This window comes from Platichthys flesus, chromosome 9, assembly GCF_949316205.1.
Source record: "Platichthys flesus chromosome 9, fPlaFle2.1, whole genome shotgun sequence".
Taxonomy (NCBI): Eukaryota; Metazoa; Chordata; class Actinopteri; order Pleuronectiformes; family Pleuronectidae; genus Platichthys; species Platichthys flesus.
Window position 1 is genome coordinate 11,862,891 of NC_084953.1, and position 17,739 is coordinate 11,880,629.

The 17,739-nt window shown below is 39.3% G+C and overlaps 3 protein-coding genes across 3 annotated transcripts; all 3 read left to right on the top strand.

Moving 5' to 3' along the window:
• The first annotated feature begins 1,094 nt into the window (after positions 1-1,094).
• On the top strand, positions 1,095-5,355 carry dnase2b (deoxyribonuclease II beta). The gene is made up of 6 exons (XM_062396059.1): positions 1,095-1,303; positions 1,530-1,704; positions 2,446-2,524; positions 3,119-3,280; positions 3,845-4,042; positions 4,574-5,355. Exons 1-6 carry the CDS (start codon positions 1,194-1,196, stop codon positions 4,906-4,908), a joined length of 1,059 nt encoding a protein of 352 aa, XP_062252043.1. The 5' UTR covers positions 1,095-1,193; the 3' UTR covers positions 4,909-5,355.
• A 436-nt stretch (positions 5,356-5,791) lies between these two features.
• Positions 5,792-9,203, top strand: LOC133961098 (deoxyribonuclease-2-alpha-like). Its single transcript, XM_062396060.1, has 7 exons — positions 5,792-6,250; positions 7,083-7,180; positions 7,278-7,440; positions 7,516-7,591; positions 7,690-7,848; positions 7,930-8,121; positions 8,667-9,203. Exons 1-7 carry the CDS (start codon positions 6,233-6,235, stop codon positions 9,029-9,031), a joined length of 1,071 nt encoding a protein of 356 aa, XP_062252044.1. The 5' UTR covers positions 5,792-6,232; the 3' UTR covers positions 9,032-9,203.
• A 4,730-nt stretch (positions 9,204-13,933) lies between these two features.
• On the top strand, positions 13,934-17,646 carry LOC133961100 (deoxyribonuclease-2-alpha-like). The gene is made up of 7 exons (XM_062396062.1): positions 13,934-14,267; positions 14,997-15,094; positions 15,192-15,354; positions 15,423-15,504; positions 15,603-15,761; positions 15,844-16,035; positions 16,563-17,646. The coding sequence occupies exons 1-7, from the start codon at positions 14,250-14,252 to the stop codon at positions 16,922-16,924; spliced, it is 1,074 nt and encodes a 357-aa protein (XP_062252046.1). The 5' UTR covers positions 13,934-14,249; the 3' UTR covers positions 16,925-17,646.
• The last annotated feature ends 93 nt before the right edge of the window (positions 17,647-17,739 follow it).

Below are 17,739 nucleotides of genomic sequence, written 5' to 3' on the forward strand. Positions count from 1 at the left end.
TGGCCTTGTTGATTAGGCCAATTGCAGCCGGGAAGAAGCTGGTCTTGTGGCGGGCGGTTTTGGTCCTGATGGACCGCAGCTTCCTGCCCGAGGGAAGAACCTCAAAGAGTTTGTGACCCGGGTGGGAAGGATCAGCCACAATCTTGCCTTCACGCCTCAAGGACCTAGAGGCAAACAGGTCCTGTAGAGATGGCAATTTGCAGCCGATCACCTTCTCAGCAGAACGGATGATCCGCTGCAGCCTCCTATTAATACTAATATTACAATATATAGGTGCAGTATAGTATAGTATAGTGGCCACTGATAACTACATTTATTTGACAGTTTTGATTATTCTTCAGGTTAAGCTTTTGGTTCATTGGATAAACTGATAAAATACAAAATATAGTTCAAGATTAAACCAGTGAGTCCCTGCAGTTGTGGCTCGTGAACCCTCACACAGCAGCAGTTTTCACATTTCAGATTGCACCTTCTTGAGTTAGAGGGGGTATGAGTGGCCTAGTGCACCACCCTGATCATCCCCAACCGGGTCCCCTGGGAGAGGGTGTCTGATGTGAGCGCCCAAACACTTGTGACCCCCGATGTGTCCAGGTTGCACCTTGAGGTGTATCGAGAACCACCAAGAGCTATTTACCCTTTTCACAACTGTTCAGGGCCCAAAGTGGTCAAATATTGTATATAAGAGCGGGTTTAAGCTTTTCGATGAAATGTATTAATTAATAATTAAAATTGCATAAATTCTCCAAGAGTTAAATGTTTTATGATGTCTAATTTGTGGATTGGTTACTGCACAACTCGAGTTTGAGTTCGGTCTGATCTCAGTTTCACCTCAATCGTTGTCACTGACTATGTAAATATAGGACGATGTGTCAGACATTTGTTTTCCTCAGCTCAGTGATCAGCAGTTTCATCGTGAATAATAAGAAATGACTGCGGTTGATTTGAGCAGGTGACAGCAGGTGCAGTACTTGAAAAACAAAAAGAGACGTCCCAATGCTTTAATAAAATTTTGCCCCGGTAACCCCCCCCCCCCCCCTTGTCTCTGTGGTGTTTTCCTTTCACATGACACACATCTTATGACTTCCTCTTTTGCACAGGCAGGCAGATGTGCTGGATTCACTTTCAAAGTAATTCGAAAACGGAGCTGACGCCCTGACAGAAGCCTCCAGACCCGTCTTGTTTGTTCATTCAGGATGACCTCTCTCTTCAGTCTGTGCTGTCAGGCTCTTATCTTGTTTCTGTGTTACGCAGATTGTGAAGCTGAGATTTCCTGTAGAAATGAAGCTGGGGAGCCTGTTGATTGGTGAGTTGATATTTTACGCGGAAATGTAACAACAAGAGTGAAGCTTTACTGGCAGGATAGTCGTGCTCCTTCGATTATAGCAGATGAAATGTCTTCTGTCTACTTGCAGAGAAATTCTATTGTTGATACTATGTTTCTCTTGAGACATTAAAATGATATAACCTGTTTTGTAATATGTATTCCCAATATGTTCTCTATAGTATATTTCCCGCTTCGTCCTCTGCAGGTTTATCATCTACAAGCTGCCCAGGTATAAGATCGGCGAGGTGGGCAGTGGCGTGGACTACATGTACCTGGACTCTTCACTGAAGAGCTGGCAGATGAGTCAATTCATGATTAACGCCAGTCAAGGAGCCGTCGCGAACACACTCAACCAGCTGTACATGGGTGAGGCCTACAAGGTGAGATCCCTGTTCTTCAGGTGGGCTTCATACACAGACCCTCTGTTCTAGGTCGGTGCCAGTTTGCTGAGTCGGCTCTCGTGTATCCTATGGGGAACTGAACAGAAGCTGCCGATTAACAAGCTTCCCCAGCAACATAAATAGTACTGTCCCTCCTCATGCCATTTGTGTTATATAATGCACATTGACACGTGTTTACATATAATGATACTTATACATGCAGCATTCTTACATAATTTGTATTTTACCATTTATAAGGAAAAGGGAAAGAAAATGTACAAAACAAAATTGGTCGAGAAAATAAATGCAACATAAGACAAAAAATAAACTCATATTGAAAACCAAAGTAAATTCCCCGGCATCAGTCATCCATTTCCAGACTAACCAGCTGCTGCCTGTAGCCATAAATCTACCGGACAGATATGACTGGTTGATGCTCTCTTCAAAGAGACAGCAAGACAGCAAATATGTTTATCTCCCAAAATGTCAAACTAGTCTTTTAAAAATGTTAAAACATTCTTTATAAAATAGCTTTCATATCTGTTGATAATGATATTTCATTTCATTATTTCAGCTTATTATTATTATGATTCTTATTTTAAATATGATTATATAAGTTATTATTATTATTATAGACCTAATGAATAACAGCAGCAGTTAGAAGTAATAAAATATATGAAATGTTAAAGAAAAAAGCATAACTTTCAATATACTGTAAGTATGAACCACATTTCTTCACAGTCCAACAGCTCAGCCTACGCACTCTACAATGATGCTCCACCACTGATGGATTACATCCAAGACTATGGACACACTAAAGGTGCAGTGGATAATCAAATAACTTGATAACTTGATATTCACTAGTTTTGAGGATTTGGCTACATGTTTGGTGTACGAAAATGTTGGTAAAACTTGGTTGGTCATAATTTAATATCACAATAATATCACAACATGTCAAATAAAGTGGGTGAATGACCGCCGAATGCACGGCACAGTGTAATCGGTCATACCATATGGTGACTTTAGACCTACTGTAACTGTAGGTCTGCATCCTGTGTTAGTGCATAAACACAATGTGAGTCTTTTGATGGAAATATTATAAAATCACAAAATAAAGTAGTTCCCAAATCTATTTTTAGTTTTCCACCTCTGATGTCAACAGGTTACAGTAGATGTCTGTTTATAAAGTGAGGTGTTTTGTTTAGTTCCAGACCTTTCGGGCCTCTCACTGCAATGATTTTGCAAAAAAGCACAGATCGATAATTTAGTATTAGGGGGAGGAAATGGTCAAAGAGCATCTGTGTGATAACTGCTGTTGACTCTGGGCTGACTTCGATTGAAGTTTATGTGTGTGCCTACTGGTTTTCATGTCCGTGATTTTGTGCATTAAGGGTTGTTTGTATGCATTCTGCAGGGGGGCTGCTCTTTGACCGCTCTCAAGGTTTCTGGCTGTCGCACACCGTTCCCCATTTCCCCTCGTTCGCGGAGAGAGGCTACCTTTACCCCTCCTCCGGCAAAGTCAACGGCCAGACTGCTCTGTGCGTGACCTACCAGTATGAGCAGTTTCTCCATGTAGGTGAGTGAACGCGGATGAAGCAACAGGGCCGGACTTGCTCCTGCTCTGCACACATCACAGACTTCAGCTTACAAAATTCTCTGTTTGCTCAAAAAACATGTAAACGTTTGCCCCGTGATGGGGCCTCGTGTAAGGCTGCCAGTAGCTTCCACACACGCAGACATTCATGTGTAAACACCGCGCAGGAGTATTTGTACAAAGATGTTTTTTACAGTCTGAGTCAAATCAATTATCTTGATCCAGTCTGCATCCTACACGTGTTTGATATGAGAATTATAAACGTCCAGCACTTCAGACAGTGACGTCGGACAATTTTTTTTTAATTTGATTTGTAAATTGATGCAGATCAAATCTAAAATCTAAATCAAGTGAATTTAAATGTGACAGTTGGGCCTGGTGCTCTTCTGAGTGACCTTCTGCTGTCTCACTACTCATTTTCTGGCTGTTAGAGTTATTGTTATTTTCATGGCAGTCTATAGTGTATCCACTCTGTAGCTTTTTTACTACATTGATCATAATCTGCCCTTCCTCTCGTCTGTGTGATGCATGCCCCTCCCTCTCTAGCAAAGCAGCTGGTCTACCTTTACCCACGTGTCTATAACTGCTCTGTACCGGCTGCGTTCTCGGCCGACCTGCCCCAGTTGGCCCAGTTATGTGACGGCTCCAGACCACCGCTGACCTCCGATAAGAGAGTGCAGCAGCTCGTCTCAGTCAAGGGGGAAAAGTTTTTCAGTTTTGTCAAATCCGAACGCTTCGTAGACGGTTGAGTATTCCTCATGCACTGTGACACATTTACCTTTTTATCCCCTGTAGACATTTAAATGAAATTACACAAACGAACCACGTTGTCACCTGAATATTTACTCCACAAAAACAATCTTAACTTCAGTTTCCATCTCTGTTAGAGCATTTATCTATTGTTTTTTGTGCATATTTCACATGCCACATTCACTCTTATCAGATGTACACACTTTGGTCTCAGAACAGAGAAGTGTGTGAACTCACCCCACCCAAGTTCACCCGGATCCTGATATAATCGGCTTGTGATTTACTATATAAACTTTAACATATTATTGACAGTTGTGGGAACTTCATTTTCCATTTTGGATTGGTTCATTTGATTTGTAGTGGCCCTGAAAGGCAAAACTAAATATTAAGAGAAATCTCCAAAATAAGAAAAAAATTTAAAACAGCAAATTTGTATAGCATTATAACCGGGTTCACTTTGGTATATATTTGTAATTATATCTAAATTTATAATCCTTACTAACCCTTTCACTGCTGTTCACTCAGATATCTACACAGGCTGGGTGGCGCAGGTCCTGGATGCCGACCTGCTGGTGGAGTCGTGGCAGAGACAAGGTCACGATCTGCCCTCCAACTGCTCCCTGCCCAAACATGTGATGAACATCAAGAGGGTTCATCTCCCCGGATCGCTCCCGTTCAAGTCCTACAACGACCACTCCAAGTGGTGTGTGTCGCGGGGTTATGACCACGACGTGACCTGCCTGGGGGACATGAACAGGGAGATGACCCAGCTGAAGCGCGCCGGGGGGCTGATCTGCTCCCTCAACCCCCTGATTTACAGGGCTTTCCGACAGGCGGTGGACTGGTACATTGGCTGTTGACTGAGAGACACGGACAGAACGATGTGGACTCTATGAGTCTGACACTCAGAGGTTTAAAGAGGTTTTGAGTCTGTGCAGGTGTAGGCATCCCTTTAAAGGTCCAGTGTGTAGGTTTAAGATGGACAAATCAAATACTGGCTCTAAAGAGGTCCTTTAACGTTTTTACTTGACTTTAAGACCACCGTAGTTTCTCCTCTCCACACACAGGGAAAGGTGAGGTGAGCGGTATCTGTTGGAACGCATTATGCTCTTCCACCACTAGATGTCACTATACCCCACAACCATTTAAAAAGCCACAAGAAATGTTTTACACATAATTTTTTTTTAAGAGCTTTTACCTTAAGTGAATCTTAGCCAAGTACATTCATGTAGTTCTCATACCACAGTTAAACATCACTATTGTATTTTGTTGTGACTCTTTCTTTGATAAAGGAAAAAATTATATTTGTTCGTGTGTCAGTAATTTTCTATTGAAGAACTTGCATCACAACTCTTACATGTGTTTTATTGAAAAATAGAAACTTCATTTTTTCCCCTTCATACGTTAGCGAGGATCAGCTCAAAACAGCTCATTTTGATAATATTCAATCTTTAAAAGCTCAAAATCAAAGGTGAGGTATAAGAATAAATTCAGATATAAGTGTATTTCAGAATCTATGATGTCTGAATCAGGACTAACCAAGCTGACCATATTCATTTTCAGTCCGATGCCTGAAACAAACAAACAAAAACTGCAACTTAAATCACATTATAATACAAACTACCCACCAGCTTGTAATTGTTATACTTCCTCTCTTAACACAACTTTACTATCTGTAAGTCAAAATGCATCAGATTTGAAGTAATGGACTTTAATATCACACTGAACCTCACACACCTGAGTGACTCGAGTGAACTTTATCTCATTCAGGCATCAATGCCAGATCATCTTATTTAAAACTTAAAACAGGGACGCTGAGGAAAAATACACATGCACACACAGATCTAGGTATCGTCAGACTGTCATGATTAACGAATAAATATTTAAACACTTCACAGGGTTGGTGCTGCTGCAGCTGGAAAAACAAAAGACTTGTATAAGAACATATTTGTTTTATTGTTTTTAAAATGCTAGATTGAGATCGTTGCGTTTGTATTGTGCAGCACCTCCCTCTTGACAACATTACAATACACAATGCATCCTCCTGAGCCGTTAGGGTAGATTAACAAGTTTGGGCAGAAAACCAATGACTTATATGCAGTGAATGAGGAACAATTAAGCTCATTGAAGGTTTCTGTCTCATGTAACGAGTGTGTTTGATTAAAGTCTCTTCACCAAGCAGACATGGAGATGATGAGATATGTAAGTAAAGTGTTTATATGTTTTAAACTTGACTCAGGTGTTGGTTGAGGTTGTGTATGGTTTAATGTTGTGTCCCTTCTGTCTTATAGAGGAACTTAAAGACAAACTGAAATTGACAAATTCATACTTGAATACTGAATAGTATGATCAATATGTTTTAGATAATAGAATAAACTGAGTTAATAGTTTGTTGCACTGTGTTGATTTTTACATAGAGCTGTTGACTGTTGTTTTGAATAATGTTTAAAAAAAATAATGGAACTGTTTTAGTTGCACTATAGGTTGAACAATCCAGGAAATGCCGAACTCTTACAGCTTAATGACAAGACAAAATGCTTCAGAAGGAAAATTTCAACAAGAGAGAAGATGAAATAATAGAATAAAAAATTAAATTAGATCACGATTACATTAAATCAAATTAAATAGATCACCCAAACAATATATATTTTTACAAATCATTTTTTAAGAAGGGATTTAAAAGCAGTCCAAAGATCCAGGGTAGAAGAGAGGACCCTGACTCAAGATTTTATTTTTGAGGCATCTAATTTAATGATGGATTTTATTGTAGATAATTTAGGTTTAAATATATAATATATAATCAGCATTTGTGTTTGTTTACAGCTTTACACATGTTTTCTCCAGTAGTCATCAAAACACAAATTAAATTTAAATGTCTCAGTTGGACTGTAATTATCTGATGCATCTTTTACTGTATTTAGCATTTTGGGCCAAAGTTAAGATAAAAAGATCCACTGATATAGAAAACTCTTTATCACAGAGACATCTAATTTATCTGACTTTGTAACTTCTGGACTTTGTTTCACTGTTTCAGAAAACAGTGATAAGATTCCTCTTTAGCACTGGGATCTTTTTTCAAGTCTGCGAATCAGACGTGAGTTGCAGGAATGACGATGGAGACGAGGTCGACTGGTTGGTGGAAACTTCTAATTGTGGCAGTTTATATTTTCACCTATTCTCAGGATCAGCTGGACGCATGACAACAATGCATTTCTCTCTTTGCTATTAGGTACATCTTATACAAGTTGCCCAAAATGAACGACGGTGGTCTGTCATATCTGTACATGGATGAGAGCACCAATGGTTGGATACGCAGCAGAGAGAATATCAACAGCAGCTCTGGCACCCTGGCCCACACCCTGAAACCTCTTCTCGACTTCTACGACAGAAAGGTAACACGTGTCTCTCTGGCATGACAGCCTGCAGTCACAAGTCCTAACAGTGTCATTGTGTTTTGGTTTTTTTAGACGGAAGGATTTGGATATCTGCTCTATAACGATCAGCCTCCAAAGCAAGCTACTTCATCATTTGGACACAGTAAAGGTGGGAGCTGCAATCTTTCACTCTATTGCTTTCAAAGCCAAATAGCATCCTAATAAAACAAAGCTGTGTTTCTGTTTCTTCTGTTTTACGACCTGAAGGAGTCGTAATGTTGGACAGACGAACTGGAGTCTGGCTCTCTCACAGCACACCAAAATTTCCAACATATCGCAGTAAAGACTTCTGGCCCAAAAGTGGAAACCCTTATGCTCAAACATTTATATGTGTCACTTACTCCTATAGCAATTTCACAGATATTGGTAGGTTAATGCCGTTCGTTAATTTGCTGAAAATGTGAGACAACCCCATTGAACAACAACATCTTGTATTTAAATTCTCAGGACTGCAGCTCAAATACATCCACCCTTATTCATACGACTCTAGCATACCCAAAACCTTTCCACCTGAGCTGCGCTGTGTGACACAGAGAGCCTGCTACCCAAAGACGACGCCCTGGTCTAGAAAAGCCGCGCTGACGTCGGTGAACGGACAGAGGTTCACCAGCTTTGCAAAATACACACGATTTGGGGATGGTAAGTGTTTGCAGTCTTAAAAGTAAAAATAAGGTTGATGATGAACTTGACAAATAGGAAACACTTGCTCTCACTAAGAAAATGTGTGACCCTGTACACTGAAAAAAGAATTGCTACCAACTTTAAAAATTACTTCTAACATTACATTTTTTCTGGAGACAGAAGTATTGATTCTCAGGGGATGCATCAGGGAGACATCACCAAATCTGAGCTGTCTTTTCTAAAAGGAGTATTATCATCTCCCCAAGTCACAGTGACCACGAACTGTTGCAGACTCAGTGAAAAAGAATAAAACTAAATTGATAAATAAGACTTGAACCATAAAAAGTTTTTATAAAGTGAATTTAGCAAATATATTAATATAATTTCCTTTTGTTAAATTTTTTTACCAAGTGAAGTAATTTGTGAGTTGGTCCAAAAACTTTTTCAGTGTATATATCCAAGTTATGTTTTTTTTATGTACTTGTGAATTGTTTTTCTAAAATGTTGTGTACTTCTCTTTTTCATGGTTTATGTGTTTCGCTTTGTTTTCACTACTTTCACAGATATCTACTCTGGCCTCATTGTAAGTCACTTGAAGCAGGATCTGTACGTCAAGAGCTGGGGAAAGATGAGTCGCCCTCTGCCTTCTACCTGCAGGGGCCCTCACCATGTGTACAATGTGAAGAAGGTACAACTTCCCGGCACGCAGCCCTTCACAGACACTGTCGATCACTCCAAGTGGAGCGTGACTGCTGACCGTGGCTGGACCTGCATCGCCGACATGAACAGGGAGATGAGTCAGATGGGCAGAGGTGGAGGAGCCATATGCATCAATGATACTGTGATCGGTGACGCTTTCTATTCACTGATTAAAGAGTATGAGCGATGTGAACCTGAACGTGTTGGTGCTCCACAAAGAGAGCTTTAAAGGCACAACCCTCTGAATATTTTATTTTATTAAGTCAGGAAACTGAAGTGACTAATCCAGAAAAAAACTTTTGTTGTACTGCATAAATTTGTAGAAGTTATACCTAAGTTTGCTTTAGTGTATGATCAACTCTGTCTTTTATTTTGGTGTGGTTTATTTCTACAAATCAAAGACTTCATGGCTATTATTTTAAATCATGTTTTAAGAAGTTTAAGAAGAAATAATGCGTTTTAATAGCTTGATTACCTTTATTTAAACATATACATCTTTATTGCCTGTAATTTATATTTTCTAATCATTACATAAAGCTCAAGATATAAAAAAAAAAATCTGTGATTAGTCTGTGAAAAATTACACATTGTTTTAAATTTCCCTTTTTCGGGTTAGATAAACCTGAAGAAGAAATGTTGTCATATTTTGTTATGTCTTTTATTTCTTTTAAACAATATTTACGTGTATTTCGTTTTGTTATGTTATATTTAGAACATGTCATAGACAGTCCACACATAGTCAGATGTAATGTATCTAATGTTCATTCAAACATCTTGAACTGAACAGCATAGTCATGTCCACCAAGGAAGTTGTTTTTGTGTGTGTTTGTTAGTTAGTTAGCAGGATTACACAAAAACTGCCAATTTGTTCTATTTCTCAGAGAATAATTGATTGATCTTGATGAAAAAAAACTATATTTAAATTGCAATTTGATCAAATCTAAAATCTAAATCTAATGAGCTAAAATGTAACATTTGAGCCTGATGCTCTTCTGATTGACCTTCCTACTCATTTTCTGGCTGTTAGAGTTATTGTTATTTTTATAGCAGTCTATAGTGTATCCACTCTGTAGCTTTTTACTACAGTGATCATAATCTGTCCTTCCTCTCGTCTGTGTGATGCATTCCCCTCCCTCTCCAGCAAAGCAGCTGGTCTACCTTTACCCACGTTTCTATAACTGCCCTGTACCGGCTGCGCTCGTGGCCGACCTGCCCCAGTTGGCCCAGTTAAGTGTCAGCTCCAGACCACCGCTGACCTCCAATTTTACCTGCAGGACATTGAGTCGCTGCTAGGAGTTTGGTAGAGCTTGGTTTGAGAAGAGGTTTCCTTGAGGGGATGAGCTGGTAGCTGCATCCTTGCGCTGCTCTCGTTGGATGGGAAGAGAAGATGTGGGCTGGAGCAGCCAGGGTTCTCCCCTCAGCAGTGCAGGAGAAGAGGCTGGCAGCCTGCCTCCTTGGAAAGATTGTAGAATAGATAGAGGAGGGGGAGACCTGGCCTTATATTGTCCCGGTGACCTCACAGAGCATGAGGCCAGAGTGACCAATTGGAGCTGAGCCTGGTGGTGGCTTTTTCACACCTCTGTGTGAAGTTGTCCGGAACAAAAGAACATGCGTCATCCTGGTAGACTGAGTTCGGAAGGCTTTCTCAAGAACAAAGAACATGCGGCATCAGGCTTTGTCTACATGTGGCCGAACTTTGGTTTCACAAAAACCCTGTCCCAACAACATGCCACTCTTATCAGATGTACACACTTTCGTCATAGGCGGTTGCCTAGGGTGCAAAATACCAAGAGGGTGCCACAAGAGGCTGATTTACCATGACGTGATACATACGTTAACCAATGCTTTAACGTCACACCATCGTCCTCTAACCCCGGGGACACACCGGAGGTAGAAGCGACGCAAAGCGCCTCGAAAAGCTGTGCGTCTCCTTTCCATGCCCATGGTAATCATTGGGCTGCTCGCACTGGCAGCGAAGCTCCGGGCCGGCTCGCAATCTACAGCGATGAGTTTAGGGTCTGCTCTATTTGTTCGAAAGCACACTGAAGATCGATTTAAAACTATATATAAGTGATATATTATATAAATGATCAAATGGGCATCCCATACATTTGATTTTCCCCGTTGTTGTCCTGGAGTTTCAATTTCCCAGACTTTTGCGCCCCAATGATGAAATTTCACCATCTTCCATAATGTACTTCTTCCACACATTTGTCGGTTGTGACAGACAGAAGCAGACAATCTCTTGTGGGGGCGGCTATAGGCTAGAGTAGGTCAGTCACCTGTGAAGACCCCCGAACGGCTCGGAAAAATCTGAAATCTCGCCTAGGAATCCAACATTGCCAGGGCCGGCCCTGCCTCGGATGCTGATGAATTTGGCTTGTGATCTGCAAACTTTATCATATTCATCTTCATTGACCATCTTGGATTGTTTCACTTGATTTGTAGTGGCCCTGAAAGGCAAAACTAAATATTTTTGGTACATTTTTGCCGCTGCTCATATTTATCACCGCACTCATTACAACATAATCACACTTAGAATAACTTGATATTTTAGTGATAAAGATGAAATTCCAGTTGTGTCCTAACACCTAGCTTTTTGTGTCATACACTTCATTCAAAATATAAATGATTTCATACGCTTATCATTAATCTTTATATTTTGAGAAATCTCCAAAATAAGACAACATTTTTTGTTTAAAACACCAACTTTTTATAGCATTACACCAGGTTTACTTTGGTATATATTTATAATTATATCTACATCTACAAGCATTTGTTCGAGGAGAGCGCTTGAGTGTAGAAATATCTCTGCCCTATTGGGTCCCATGTTCATTTTCAGAATACATTTTTGGAACGACAAGTACTTTTCTAACTCGCTCGCACGGTCTCATTTTTCACATTTAACCAATTATAAAGATATCTTTTTGTTTGGCCAAGTCTTCTCAAGGTGTTCATTTTTTACAGATAGGAGTTAAAGATTTTGAATGAGAGCGTTTTGTTCGCGATGTTCTCCAGAGCTCAGAACTCTCTCTTTCTGTCACACAGGTGCGGCCGTTAGTGACATACACGTGCAATGGAGGGAGGCCACAGGGGGACTATTGAAATCTAATAGAAACATACTGAGTCGCTCTCTCTCTCTCTCTCTGAAGGTGATAGCACCACCTACTGATCAACACGAAAATGAAGTTATAACAGTCTGTCTCTCTCTCTTTGTCTGTGTCTCTTACCAATAAGATTGGGTTAGGGTTAGGGCTTCTCAAAGTGTTTTCATTTTACAGATAGGACGTATAGTTTTTGAGTAACAAGCGTTTGTTTGAGGAGACTAGAAATATGTCTGCCCCATTGGGTGCCAAGTTCATTTTCAGGGGACATTTTTGGAAGAAGAAGCACTTTTCTAACTAGCTCGGACGGTCAAATTTTTTTTATTTAACCAACTATATAGATGTGTGCTTGTTCGGTAAAGTCTTGTGATTTTCACGGTGTTCATATTTTACAGATAGGAGTTATGGATTCTGAATGAGTGCTTTTTGTTTGCGACGTTCCCCCGAGGTCCAAACTCTCTCTCTATCTCTGACACAGGTGCGGTTGTTAGTGAGATACACAGGAAGAGGAGGGGGGCCAAAGGGGAAAATGGGGACAGTGGGATCTTTATAATAAATACTTTAACATTGATTTTTGTTTGTCTTTCAGAGGGGGACTTTTCTACTGGTTGTGAGTTCAAAACTGACCGAAGTTAAAATTACTTTTGCTTACATGATGTCCTATTGGCCTTCAATATTGACTCATTAATATTGTTACAGCGCCACCTACTGGTCACTGTGAAGATGAAGTGAGCAATCGGTCCCAAGTTACTCACACTTCATCAGAGCCCCGACCTGATTTCTAAGCAGGAGGAATTTTCTAGTTTGTTTTTTATCATTACATAGGCAGCAGGTTGTTTTCCACAGTGTCCGCCATGTTGCACCACTGTGTTCCTACAGAAACCCAGAGGGTACAAATCCAAAACTGTCTCTAAGCAGGTCCTTTCACGTTTTTACTTGACTCCAAGGCCACTGTTGTTTCCAGTGTTGTGCATGAAAAGAAAGCGTTCATTAAACACGTTCATTTTTATGAGAACGATGAACTGAACGCAGCCTAATGACACATAATGAATTTGAAAGGTGAACACGTTCATATTATCTGAGGTCTAGCTAAAACGTTACTGAATGTTTTCCTTCTCCTGAGGAGGGACGCTGTCTAAATCGAATGCTTGCCCCATTTCGTCACTCAGTGGCCGTAACATTCCGCGATGTAGCCCAGTGATTCTCAAACTGTGGTGTCCCACCGATGGGGCGCGGAGGCATAGCAGGTGGGGCGCGCGACCAGGAGAGGGAAATGTGAGGCAGAACTAATGTTACAGCCGAACTAATGTTTTGACGGGTAAAGAAAATCGCTCTTTCTCCACACTCAAGGACAGGTGAGGTGAGGGCTATCTGTTGCATTATGCTCTTCCACCACTAGATATCACTAAAGCAAAAACTAATATTTGTTTGTGTGTCAATTCGTTTTTATTTAAGAACTTGCATCACAACTCTAACATGTGTTTCATTGAAAATTTGAAACTTCATTCTTTTCACTTTTTATGTTAGCGAGGAACTACCAAAAGGAAAAACATCTCATTTTGATTATATTCAATCTTTAGAAGTTCAAAATAAAAGGTGAGGTACTAATATAAATTCAGATATAAGTTTATTTCAGAATCTATGATGTCTGAATCAGGACTAACCAAGCTGACAATATTAATTTTCGGTCTGATGCCTGAAACAAAGATAATTTCAACACATTAAGATACAAACTACCCACCAGCTTGTAATTGTTATACTTCCTCTCATAACACAACTTTACTATCTGTAAGTCAAAATGCATCAGATTTGAAGTAATGAACTTTAATATCACACTGAACCTCACACACCTCATGATTCAAACTGAATCATGAGGTGTGTCAAACATGAGGTGTGTCAAATGAGGTGTGTCAAACAAATCTCATTCAGGCACCAATGTCAGATCATCTTGTTTAAAACTTAAAGCAGGGACGCTGAGGAAAAACACACACACACACAGCTCTATAGGTATTGTCAGACTGTCATGATTAAAGAATAAATATTTAAAAACCTCACATGGTTGGTCCTGCTGCAGCTAGAAAAACAAAAGACTTGTATAAGAACATATTTATTTTATTGTTTTTAAAAGGCTAGATTGAGATCTTTGCTTTTCTATTGTGCAGCACCTCCCCCTTGACAACATTACAATACAAACTACATGCTCCTGAACCCATAGGGTAGATTACCAAGTTTGGGCAAACACTCAATGACTTATATGCAGTGAATGAGGAACAAGTAAGCTCATTGAAGGTTTCTGTCTCATGTAACGAGTGTGTTTGATTAAAGTCTCTTCACCAAGCAGACATGGAGATGATGAGATATGTAAGTAAAGTGTTTATATGTTTTAAACTTGACTCAGGTGTTGGTTGAGGTTGTGTATGGTTTAATGTTGTGTCTCTTCTTTCTTACAGAGGAACTTAAAGACAAACTGAAATTCAAACATTTCCTACTTGAATACTGAACTGTAAAACTCTAGTGTTCTGCAGCTTTTAAGAGTAAACTGAGTTTATAGTTTGTTGCACTCTGTTGATTTTTACATAGAGATGTTGACTGTTGTTTTGAATAATGTTGAAAAAAAAACAACTAATGGAACTGTTTTAGTTGCACTATAGGTTGAATAGTCCAAGAGAGGCAGAACTCTTGCAGCCTAATGATAAGACAAAAATTCTTATGAATAAAAATCTATATTAATATTTTTTTAAAGAAGGGATTTAAAAGTAGTCCAGAGCACCAGGGTCGAAGAGAGGACCCTAAATCAAGATTTTATTCTATAATGGATTTTATTGTAGATAAGTTAGGTTTAAATATATAGTATAAAATAAGCTTCTGTATTTGTCTCCAGTTCTACACATGTTTTCTACAGAAGTGATCAAAACACAATTCAATTTAAATGTCTCAGTTGGACTTTGATGATCCGATGCATCTTTTACTGTAATAAGCATTTGGGCCAAAGTTGCAATAAAAAGATTCACTGATATAGAAAACCCTATATCACAGTGACATCTAATTTATCAGACTTTGTAACTTCTGGACTTTGTTTCACTGTTTCAGAAAACAGTGATAAGATTCCTCTTTAGCACTGGGATCTTTTTTCAAGCCTGCGAATCAGACGTGAGTTGCAGGAATGACGATGGAGACGAGGTCGACTGGTTGGTGGAAACTTCTAATTGTGGCAGTTTATATTTTCACCTATTCTCAGTATCAGCTGGACGCATGACAAAAATGCATTTCTCTCTGTGCCATTAGGTACATCTTATACAAGTTGCCCAAAATTAACGACGGTGGTCTGTCATATCTGTACATGGACGAGAGCACCAATGGTTGGATACCCAGCCAAGAGAATATCAACAGCAACTCTGGCACCCTGGCCCACACCCTGAAACCTCTTCTCGACTTCTACGACAGAAAGGTAACACGTGTCTCTCTGGCATGACAGCCTGCAGTCACAAGTCCTAACAGTGTCCTTGTGTTTTTTAGATGGCAGGATTTGGATATTTGCTCTATAACGATCAGCCTTCGGAACTCAAGCCAGCTCCTGCATCATTTGGACACAGTAAAGGTGGGAGCTGCAACCTTTCACTGTATTGCTTTCAAAGCCAAAAAACATCCTAATATAACAAAGCAGTGTTTCTGTTTCTTCTGTTTTACGACCTGAAGGAGTCGTAATGTTGGATGAACGAACTGGAGTCTGGCTCTCACACAGCACACCAAAATTTCCAACATATCAGAGTAAAGACTTCTGGCCCCCAAGTGGAAACGCTAATGCTCAAACGTTTATATGTGTCACTTACTCCTATGCTTCATTCAAACAAATAGGTAGGTAAATGCTATTTGTTAATTTTCTAAAAAGGGGGGAACAATCCCATTGAACAATAACATCTTGTATTTAAATTCTCAGGACTGCAGCTCCAATACATCCATGCCTTTTCATACGACTCTAGCATACCCAAAACCTTTCTACCTGACCTGCGCTGTGTGGCACTGAGAACCTGCTACCCAAAGACGACGCCCTGGTTTAGACTCATGACGCTGACGTCAGTGAATGGACAGAGGTTCACCAGCTTTGCAAAATACACACGATTTGGGGATGGTAAGGGTTTGCATTCTAAAATATTCAAATTATGTTGATGATGAACTTGACAACTAGGAAACACTTGCTCTCACTAAGAAAACGTGTGACCCTGTACACTGAGAAAAATCATTACTAGCAACTTTAAAAATTATTTTTACATTAAATATTTTCTGGAGACGGAAGTATCGATTCTCAGGTGATGCATCAGGGAGACATCACCAAATCTGAGCTGTCTTTTCTAAAAGGAGTATTATCATCTCCCCAAGTCACAGTGGCCACGAACTCTTGCAGACTAAGTGAAATAGAATAAAACTAAATTGATAAAATAGTCTTGAACCATGAATAATTTTTTCAAAGTGAATTTAGGCAATGTATTAATATAACTTCCTTTTATTTATTTGTTTTACCAATTCAAGTAATTTTTGAGTTGGTCCAAAAACTTTCATTTTTCAGTGTTTATATCCAAGTTGTGTTTTTTAATGGACTGTTGTGCACTTCTCTTTTCATGGTTTATGTGTTCCACTTTGTTTTCACTACTTTCACAGATATCTACTCTGGCTTCATTGTAAATCACTTGAAGCAGGATCTGTACGTCAAGAGCTGGGGAAAGATGCGTCGCCCTCTGCCTTCTAACTGCAGCATCCCTCACAATGTGAACAATGTGTACAATGTGAAGAAGGTACAACTTCCCGGCACGCGGTCCTTCAGCCACACTGTCGATCACTCCAAGTGGAGCGTGACTGCTGACCGTGGCTGGACCTGCATCGCCGACATGAACAGGGAGATGAGTCAGATGGGCAGAGGCGGAGGAGCCATATGCATCAAGGATCCTGTGATCGGTGATGCTTTCTATTCACTGATTAAAGAGTATGAGAGATGTGACCGTAAACGTCCACATAGTCCGTAAAGAGAGCTTTAAGGGCACAACCCTCTGAATTTTCTTCTTTTTTTTAATCAGGAAAGTGAAGTGACTTTTCCAGAAATTTGTTTGGTTGTACCATATATATTTTTGGAAATTATACCCAATTTTTTTTTAGTGTATGATCAATTATGTCGTTTATTTTCTGGGTGGTTTATTTCTACAAATCAAAGACTGCATCGCTATTATTTTAAATCATGTTTTAAGAAGTTTAAGAAAAGCAATGTGTTTTAATAGCTTGATTACATTTATTTTAACATATATATCTTTATTGCTTGTAATTTATATTTTCTAATCATTACATAAAGCTCAAGACATAAAAAAAACCTGTGATTAGACGGTGAAAAAAACACGTTGTTTTATATTTTCCCTTTTACTGGGGACCATTGGCTGAAGGTTGGATAAACCTGAGGAAGAAATTCTGTAAAAAAAATGTTTGTTTTATTTCTTTTAAACAATATTTGGGTGTATTTCGTTTTGTTTTGATATATTTAGAATATGTCTGTTTTCAAATTGTATTTCAACTTCAAATCATTCAGACCAAATTTTTATTGAGCATTTTTTGGGTTGTTGTATTTGTTTTCAATCTGGTTGTACTTTATTTTTGAGTGTACCATATGTTTTGCTTTTGTGCTTCATATAGACAGGAAATTTAAAGAAATACAAGTTAAATAATAATCATTTTAATAAAAATTTAAATAATAGTTACACTGCATGGGTTGTAGACATTTTATTGAGATGTTTCCTTTTCTTTTGACTATCTATGAAACAGGAACTAGTTTTGCACACAACCAGTTGATGAT

Coding starts and splice junctions, on each gene's coding strand:
- dnase2b (XM_062396059.1), top strand. CDS start 1,194: ATGACCTCTCTCTTCAGTCTGTGCTGTCAGGCTCTTATCTTGTTTCTG. Junction 1,304..1,529: donor GCTGGGGAGCCTGTTGATTG/GTGAGTTGATAT, acceptor CGTCCTCTGCAG/GTTTATCATCTACAAGCTGC. Junction 2,525..3,118: donor AGACTATGGACACACTAAAG/GTGCAGTGGATA, acceptor TGCATTCTGCAG/GGGGGCTGCTCTTTGACCGC.
- LOC133961098 (XM_062396060.1), top strand. Junction 7,181..7,277: donor GATGGAGACGAGGTCGACTG/GTTGGTGGAAAC, acceptor CTTTGCTATTAG/GTACATCTTATACAAGTTGC. Junction 7,441..7,515: donor TCGACTTCTACGACAGAAAG/GTAACACGTGTC, acceptor TGGTTTTTTTAG/ACGGAAGGATTTGGATATCT.
- LOC133961100 (XM_062396062.1), top strand. Junction 15,355..15,422: donor TCGACTTCTACGACAGAAAG/GTAACACGTGTC, acceptor TGTGTTTTTTAG/ATGGCAGGATTTGGATATTT. Junction 15,762..15,843: donor TGCTTCATTCAAACAAATAG/GTAGGTAAATGC, acceptor TTAAATTCTCAG/GACTGCAGCTCCAATACATC.